Here is an 8194-nt window from a genome sequence, read left to right as displayed (position 1 = left end):
TTTTTTTTTGAGACAGGGTCTCCCTCTATCACCCAGGCTGGAGTGCAGTGGCTTGATCTCGGCTCACTGCAACGTACGCCTCCCAGGTTCAAGAGAGTCTCCTGCCCCAGCCTCCTGAGTAGCCGAGATTACAGGTACGCACTGCCACAGCCCAACTAAATTTTGTACTTTTAGTAGAGACAGGGTTTCACCATATTGGTCAGGCTGATCTCCAACTCCTGACCTCAGGTGATCTGCTCACTGTGGCCTGCCAAAGTGTTGGGATTATAGGTGTGGGTCACCACACCCAGCGATTTTTGTATTTTTAGTAGAGACAGGGTTTCACCATATCAGCCAGGCTGGTCTCAAACTCCTGACCTGGTGATCCACCCGCCTCGGCCTCCCAAAGTGTTGAGATTACAGGCGTGAGCTACCGCACCCAGCTTACCTCTTGTTCATTATAGCAGTATCGAAAGGGACTGATACAGGTGTCTCAGATGTCCCCCACTCCCGTGGCTGGTCCCTGCCAGGCATCAGCCCTTCTTCCAGCACGGCACTCCTCTCTCTTTGGGGAACTGCTCCCCCACATCCCTCATAGTCCTCAAGTTGGTTGTCACAGAAGTCCTTCTGCACCCTCCCCAGGGTACCCAAGGGGTGGTTACCTGGCCATCTGGAGCTGGACATGGCCAGGTGGAACGCCTGGTACCCAGCTCCTCTTGATGGCCCTTTCCCCCCTCAGGCAGGGCAGTCACTGGTCATACACACGACAGCACCTGGCCCTCACTGGGCCTCCGTAGTCGGGGCTCATTTTCGGCCCTGCCTGCCAGCCGCCTTCAGCTCTCCACCGCCTCCCAGGGCGAGCGAGTTCCTGGTGTGCTGCTGACCCCTCTTGTCCTCTCTCCGGAACAGTCTGCCCGCCCACCACATTCCCTGCCAATCCCTGGTTCTCCCTCAGGTCACCCCCCAGGTGCTCCTGGGCTGGAGCCTCAGGGGACAGGCAAGGTACTGGCACCCACTTTCCATTCACATGGAAAATCTACACAATTGAAATATTAAAGTAAGTGGACCAGTCGAGTGAAGAGGTAATAGGTGTTTATTAAAAACGTTTTCACCCAGAGGCAGTTAAAATTTATAACTTAAAACCCAGCCCACTACAAAAAGGGATGGGAGCCATAAAAACTGTGCAACATTGACCAAAGGACCCAGACAGACGAGGCCGGGAGGGACAGCCCCAGGGGCTGGGGTCTCTCCTCTCCCGAGGCCCAGAGCAGCTGCAGAGTGGAAGCCAGGGTGCCCCCAGCCCCTGGTGGGGCCCTGTGCACCGGCCTCTCCTGCTGGGGCAGGGACCCCCGAAAGGCCATCAGTAGTAGTGTGTGCTCATCGCGCAGCCCGGACGCCCAGCTACTCACTCTGCTGAAGGACAGAGAGAGACAGCTCAGCATTACCCTGGGCAGGACGGGGTGCCCCAGTCGCCCACCCTGAGCCGAGACATGCTACTTTCCACGTCATCAGGGCACACATCAGGCCTGTGGGACACCGGGGAGGCGGGGCAGGGTTCTTTCTCCCATCCCTTCCCAGCACATCCAGCAGCTGCACCGGAGCCCAGAGCCCCCACCTCCGCCATTGCTGAGGCTACACTCCACGGCCGCTCGAGGCGAACACCAGTTGCCAAAGCTCCTGCAGGGCAAAGGCAGGGGAGTCATGACCTCAGGGGACCTCCACTCTCAGCGCTCCCCCAGGCCCCTTGCAGAGCCTCAGGCCCACCCCAGCCGGCCTGGCGGTGCCTCACCCGCGGTCTCCCTCCAGTGTGCTCTGGATTTCCTTCAGGACTCCTGCAGGCCGGGTGGGAACAGAGGCCCACTGAGGCCCACTGTGGCGCTTGGGCAGCCAGCCACAGCCCTTCCGCCCCCTTTCACCAAGGGTTCGGGATAGATCTGCCCCCGCCTCAGGGCAATGGCCTGTCCAGCCTCCCTGACCCTGACCCCTTTCCCCACGCCTTCTGCCAGCCCCACCCTCTCCCACCAGCCTCACTCTCATCACTCAGCAGAGCACGCTCCATCGCCAGGCCCAGCTGCTTCTCTGGAAGGTAGAGGCGGGTCAGGGAGCCACGCCTAGGCCCTTCTCGGCCCAGCTCTCTCCTCACTGAGGTCAGGATTTGGAAGCCCAGGGCACAGGGCTGGAAGGAATCCTGTCTCTACTCCCAGCCTGAACACCACCTGCTCACTTGGGACCCTTTCCCTCCCGTCCAGCCGTAAGTCTAGCCTGGGTGTGGCCAAGGAGTGCATGGGCCCAGGAGGCCTGCCTTACCTTCACCATCACTCTGAGTTCCTGAGATCCTGTGGGGGAGAGACAGTAAGGATCAGGGCCCCTGGGCTCCCTGCCCGGCTCTGAAAGCCCCGGTCCCGTGAAGAACAAAGTCAACTGGCACGACCTGCCCTGAGCAGCAGCACCTGGGAGGTAAACTGAGCCCAGCCCTGGACTGCCAACTTGCATGGAGGCAAGGGGCAGGCAGAGGTATGGAGAGCCGGGGCCTGGGAGGGTGGGTTGAGCTGTGGGGAGGTGCCTCCGGCCAGGCAGCACTGGAAGCCTCAGGATATCTCAGAGAGGGCAAGGAGAGGCGGGAGAGGCCTCCAGCCCTTCACTCACCTGGCTCGGCTCGGGGCCTTCTTGGGGCCTGCCCCGTTACCAGGGCGGTGGTTCTTGGTTTCTGCTGAATCCACCAGACACCGGGGCTCCACCAGCCACTTGGTGGAGAGAGAGAAGCGCTCGAACTCGGAAGGAGAGATCAGGTAGAAGCCTGGGGAGTGGGGGCAGCGCTAGCAGCCTGGCCTCCGCTTAAGGCCTATCCAGTCTAGCTGTGGCCACAACAACCCTGGCCACCTTCCTGCCCTGCCCCTGCAGTGCCTGGGCCCGCACCCCGCCCAGCCCGGCTCAAACACCTTGGCCGTATTTGGTGAAGACGCAGGAGGCGATGCCGCTGACGTCCTCCCGGCGGATGCAGCTGTAGCGCACCTGGGGCTTGAGATGGGGCAGCGAGACCACCTGGATGTCGCCCAGGTTGGTGAGGACCGCTAGGTGGTGCTCCCCATAGTCCTCGGCTCGACGGCTGCCGAAGTGGGCCACACTGACCCGCCGCACCCGTGAGCCCTCCAGGGCTGTCAGCTTCAGCTTCAGCTTGGCGCTCACTTTGGGCAGTGTGAACACCTGCAGGCATGGGGTGGTCGTTCATGCCCACGGCCAAACCACAGTTCTCCTGCCCCATGCTGCTGATGCTGCTGCTGCTGCTGGGCCCTGCCCTCCCCCATGCCTCCCGGTGTCCTGGCAAAGCTGGCTCTCAGATGCACAGTCTGGGAGGATGCCGAGGTCACTGGATTTCCTGTCTCGATTTTATTTTCCGAGACAGAGTCTTTTTTTTTTTTTGAGATGGAGTTTCGCTCTTGTTACCCAGGCTGGAGTGCAATGGCGCGATCTCGGCTCACCGCAACCTCCGCCTCCTGGGTTCAGGCAATTCTCCTGCCTCAGCCTCCTGAGTAGCTGGGATTACAGGCACACGCCACCATGCCCAGCTAATTTTTTGTAGTTTTAGTAGAGACGGGGTTTCACCGTGTTGACCAGGATGGTCTCGATCTCTTGACCTCGTGATCCACCCGCCTCGGCCTCCCAAAGTGCTGGGATTACAGGCGTGAGCCACCGCGCCAGGCTCCGAGACAGAGTCTTGCTCTGTTGCCCAGGCTGGAGCGCAATGGCATGATCTCAGCTCACTGCAACCTCTGCTTCCAGGATTCAAGCAATTCTCCTGCCTCGGCCTCACAAGTAGCTGGGATTACAGGTGCCCACCACCATGCTGGGCTAATTTTTTTGTATTTTTGGTAGAGACAGGGTTTCACCATGTTGGCCAGGCTAGTCTTGAACTTCTGACGTTGTGATCTGGCTTCCCAAAGTGTTGGGATTATAGGTGTGAGCCACCGTGCCTGGGCCCCTGTGTGGATTTTATCCCTTCCACAGACATAGGTCCTGCCTCAGTATCCTCATACAAGCCCTCCCTGCCTTATTTCCTATGCTTCTGCGGCCCCTCAGACACCGACTGCAAGCAAGCCTGAGTCCTAGCCATCATTTGTGCCCAAGGTCCGAGCCTCCTGGATGTCCCGAGAGTCCCGGGGAGTCCCGCCGCTGCCCGTGTGGTACCTTGAACTGCTCCTCTGACACGACGAGCAGCTGGTGGCTTCCCTGCATGTCTGGACTCTTTGACAGATCATGGGCCACTTCTAGGGGTTCGGGAAGGGGTACGCTGTGTCCGTCGAGCACCAGAATGCCTACCACCGGCGCGCGGTGCATCAGCTGGATCTCCTTAGCTATGGGAAGGAGTGGGGTGTGGGGCTGGAGCCACTCCCGGCCCCAGCCCAGGCAGCCCGAGCACCCTCTGCTCTCCCTGCCCAGCACTCACCCTGCTCTGCCCGCACAGGCTCATCCATTCTCCGCTCGGCGGGGGGCACACGTAGGGAGAAGGCATAGACGGTGCCTCCGTTGGTGCCAGCCCACAGTGAGGGGCAGTGGCGGGAGCCTGCCAAGAAGCCACGTTTGGGTGTCTGACCCTTGGCATGGGAGGCGGGTGGAGCTGGGCAACCAGGGCTTCTTCCCAGGTTTTCCCTCCTGGGAGAGGCTGGAAGGCTCTCTGACAACCACACAGGACCCAGCATAGAGGACCCCAATCCTGGGTCAGCTCAGCCCTTGCTATGATACAGCAGGGGATACCCGCCAGGGAAAGGCACGCCCTCTGGGGACCAGCAGGCTCTGCCATCCCTGATTGTCACAGCTGCTGTAGGAGGAAGCTATCATTCCCTCCTTTTACAGAGGGGCAAGCTGAGGCCCTGAAAGGCTGAGTGACGGGTCTGAGGCCATGCTTCTAAAGGATGCTACAGCCTGGATAGGAAGCCAAAGCAAGCTGACTCCACGGCCCAGGCAGGGGAGGGGAGGAGGCAGGCAGAGGCTGCAGTCTGCCCTTGCTCACAAGGGAAAACCATCTTAGGTCCCACCACCCAGGCAGGCAGCAGCCCCGCATACCCCCAGGTCAGGAGGTGTCTGCTGCCCCCCAGCCCCCAACCGCAGGCTGGCCACTCACTGTCCCTCAGGTAGGTGTCAGCAAAGTACAGGGTCCTCACGAAGCCTGTGAAGGAGTCCTCTGCCGAGCGAGCCTCAATCTTGCGCTGCACAGGCGCCAGCTCCATGTTCTGCGGGCCCGGCCGCTCAGCCTTGGCGCTCCCCTCCTGTACCTGTGGGGGGTAGTCGGCCTGAGGGTCAGCTCCGGCCTCCCCTCCCCAGGGACAGTGCTTTGCTCAATGCTGATCCTTGCATCGGAAGGCTGGCCACAGCCACGCCAGCCACCTGCCAGGCCTGTGTCTAGGGGGACTCTTATCCAAGTGGGAGGTGCCCTGGGGGGAGCCTGCTTGGGCCCCCAGCATGCCATAGAGAGAAAAAGAAAATCACTGATGCTTACTGGGGATTGCCTCTAGGGTAAGCGTTACAGTTACTGCCTTTCTGCTCGGGAAGCTGAGGCACAGAGAAGCAGCGCGACCTGTCTGAGGTCACACATGGTGGCAAACTCATGCAGCCTGGATCCTGAGTCTTGTTTGTAGCCCCGCAAGCCTCGGGAGCAGGGGCTGTGGGGCCCCCCTGCTGGCTGCTCTAAGCTGAACCTGGGCTCATGGCCGCTCGCAGCCTCCCGGAGGGCCTCACCTCTCCTGGGGTGCCAGCGGGGTGCCGCTTCCGGCTGGATACCCGGCTCCGTCGCATCCGGCGGAATGACTGGCGCAAGGACTTCTTGAGGGACTTGACGCGGGACAGTGGGCCCTCCAAAGCCAGCTGGTCACTGGGGTGCAACGTGCACCTTAGGGAGATGGCAGGCTGTCAGTGCAGCCAGGTCCTGGGGGTCCTGGCCCCTCTCCCAGCCCCAGGTCCCAGCGCCCTGCTCACTTAACAAAGACCTGCCGCCGCTGCTGGTGGTCGAAGAGGCCAAAGCCATGGCTGGTGCCGAAGGCCACGAGCCGCCACTCAGAGTGCAGGGCCAAGGAGGTGACCACGGCCGGGGGCTGGCACTGCACCAACACGAAGGGCTGAAAGCCAGGCTCGAAGTGCACAGGCCCTGAGCGGGCTGCCAGGCGCTCATGGCCCTTCCAGCGGTAGCCCTCCTGGTCCTGCAGCAGATCAGCCTCCGCCTGCTCTACAGTCTGCTCCGCTGCCTCATCGTTCAGCTCCAGCACTAGCACCTGGCCAGGGTGGCAGGCAGTTCAGCAAACCCTCAGCAGAGGGACAACAGGGCCGCAGGGGACAGCAGAGGAGCTGGGACCCAGGCCAAGGCCCAGGGTTCAAGCAGGGCCAGAGGCCTCTGTTCAACCCCAGCCCTTAATTCTTTGTTTTTTTTTTGAGACAGTCTTGCTCTGTTGCCCAGGCTGGAACACAGTGTTGCGATCTGGGCTCACTGCAACCTCCACCTCCCAGGTTCGAGTAATTCTTCTGTCTCAGCCTTCCAGTAGCTGGGATTACAGGCGCGAGCCACCATGCCTGGCTAACTTTTGTATTTTTAGTAGAAATGAGGTTTCACCAGGTTGGCCAGGCTGGTCTCAAACTCCTGACCTCAGGTGATCCAACTGCCTTGGTCTCCCAAAGTGTTGGGATTACAGGCGTGAGCCACGGCGCCTGGCCCAGCCCTTAATTCTGATTTCTGCAGAAGAAACAACCATCCCAGGGACCTCCTGCCAAGAGGACTAAGCCACCTCCATCCACTGGAAGAGCACAGGACACAGAATGTGTGTCAGGCAGGTGGCTGGCTCCTGTCCCTGCTGTCCCCAGTCACCCATCACTCCTCCCTGAGTCCCCTTCCCCGGCCCAGCCTGCTACCTGCCCTGCCGTGCCTGCCACAGCCAGGTAGCTGCTGTACTTGCAGAGGAAGATCTTCTGAATGCCCAGCCGGGGGTCATCACTGTAGGGGTCAAAGGAGCCCACCTGGCGAAGGAGAGGGGCCCTGTGAGCGGCCATGGGGAGTGGGACCCAGCTGGTCTCTGCCCTTCCTCGTTCCCAGGCTCCTGGCCTCACCTTGCGGAGTGGGGGCCACTCATCCTCGCCCTGGGCATTGAGGTTCTCGTTGGGGTCCGTGTCAGTGAAGAACACGTGCACTGTGCTGAGTTTGTAAAGCAGCCGCAAGCAGACACCCGAGGCATCCCAGAACCTCACCGTGCCGTCCTCGTGCCTGTGGGCAGAGCCCGCCTGCCGGGTGTGAGAGGGATGCCGACCGGGGCACCCAGGGGCTGGCTCGTCCACCTCAGGGCTCTGCTCCCACCCCACATATCCTGCTGGGAAGAGGAAGGCATCAAAGTCCCCTACCCTGTGAGCAGCAGGTCCCTCTGGGGTGGGGCTGGGGTCAGGCTGGTGCCACCGTCAATCGGCCACTCCTAGAGAAAGAGACCAAGAAGTCCGTGGGAGAGTTTGGCCTGGGGTAGGGGTGGGCTGGGCCTAGGGCTGGGGCTGGGGCCAGAGTCAGACCTACCATGGTAGAGAAGTGTGAGTTTTGCCGGCTGCCGGCAGCAATGATCCGCTCCCACAGCTTCAGGGGGATGTTGGAGACGTGGTGGGAGCAGGTGATGGCGGAACAGTGCAGGGAAGCCAGGTAAGGCAGCTGGACCGGTGGCCAGCCTGCTGTCTGCAGGTCAATCACCACCAGCTCCTCTTCAGCCAGCACTACCAGCACGTAGGGGTCGTCAAAGGCTGCAGTACAGGCCAAGGATCAGGGGGCTGGGGCCAGGAGGAAGCAGCCCAGACCCGTGGAATCAGAAGCTCCAGGGTGGGAGACAGGGCATCTGCAGATCCAGAAGGCCCTGTTCTTGGCTGCTTGAGCAAAGCCTTTCCACTCCAGGAGGGCAGCAGGTGTGGGCAGCAGCCCTGCCTCTGTGTGCAAAGTGGCTGAGAGCTACCTGGCACAAGGCTCTTGATGGGGGGCATACCTGGCTGGAAGGCAGGGTCCCAACCAGGACAGGCATCCCAGAGGCATGGAGCTGTGCCTGCCAACCCTCTTCCCTGGTTCCTCCTCTACGGGGCCTGCTCCCTGCTCAGATGCGCCTGCCCAGCCTCCCCACAGGCAGCAGCAAGCCTGGTCTTCAGCACACCAGCTGCTAGGGGTGGCATTTTCTGTTTTTTTTTTTTGAGGTGGAATTTCACTCTTGTT

At 61.1% G+C, this 8194-nt stretch overlaps 1 protein-coding gene across 6 annotated transcripts in view; it reads right to left on the bottom strand.

Annotated features, from left to right (window-relative positions):
* Nucleotides 1-1056: 1056 nt before the first annotated feature.
* LLGL2 (LLGL scribble cell polarity complex component 2) overlaps nucleotides 1057-8194 on the bottom strand; it is a 50232-nt gene continuing 43094 nt past the window's right edge. For 2 of the 6 annotated variants that reach the window (XM_017535747.1, XM_017535754.2), the window contains 16 exons: nucleotides 7520-7737; nucleotides 7357-7424; nucleotides 7069-7222; nucleotides 6874-6978; nucleotides 5950-6242; nucleotides 5713-5863; nucleotides 5099-5249; nucleotides 4424-4540; nucleotides 4165-4331; nucleotides 2919-3183; nucleotides 2626-2776; nucleotides 2287-2315; nucleotides 2011-2058; nucleotides 1769-1811; nucleotides 1595-1656; nucleotides 1057-1392 (listed from right to left, as the gene is read on the bottom strand). In XM_017535747.1, coding sequence (XP_017391236.1) covers nucleotides 1385-1392; nucleotides 1595-1656; nucleotides 1769-1811; nucleotides 2011-2058; nucleotides 2287-2315; nucleotides 2626-2776; nucleotides 2919-3183; nucleotides 4165-4331; nucleotides 4424-4540; nucleotides 5099-5249; nucleotides 5713-5863; nucleotides 5950-6242; nucleotides 6874-6978; nucleotides 7069-7222; nucleotides 7357-7424; nucleotides 7520-7737 — 2030 coding nt within the window. In that variant the 3' untranslated portion in view covers nucleotides 1057-1384. The remainder of the gene's footprint in view (nucleotides 1393-1594; nucleotides 1657-1768; nucleotides 1812-2010; nucleotides 2059-2286; nucleotides 2316-2625; nucleotides 2777-2918; nucleotides 3184-4164; nucleotides 4332-4423; nucleotides 4541-5098; nucleotides 5250-5712; nucleotides 5864-5949; nucleotides 6243-6873; nucleotides 6979-7068; nucleotides 7223-7356; nucleotides 7425-7519; nucleotides 7738-8194) is intronic. The other 4 variants (XM_017535748.1, XM_017535749.1, XM_017535750.1 and 1 more) reach the window with 4 other exon arrangements.

Source organism: Cebus imitator, unplaced genomic scaffold (assembly GCF_001604975.1).
Source record: "Cebus imitator isolate Cc_AM_T3 unplaced genomic scaffold, Cebus_imitator-1.0 Scaffold93, whole genome shotgun sequence".
Lineage (NCBI taxonomy): Eukaryota > Metazoa > Chordata > Mammalia > Primates > Cebidae > Cebus > Cebus imitator.
This window is presented reverse-complemented; position numbering and strand designations above follow the sequence as displayed.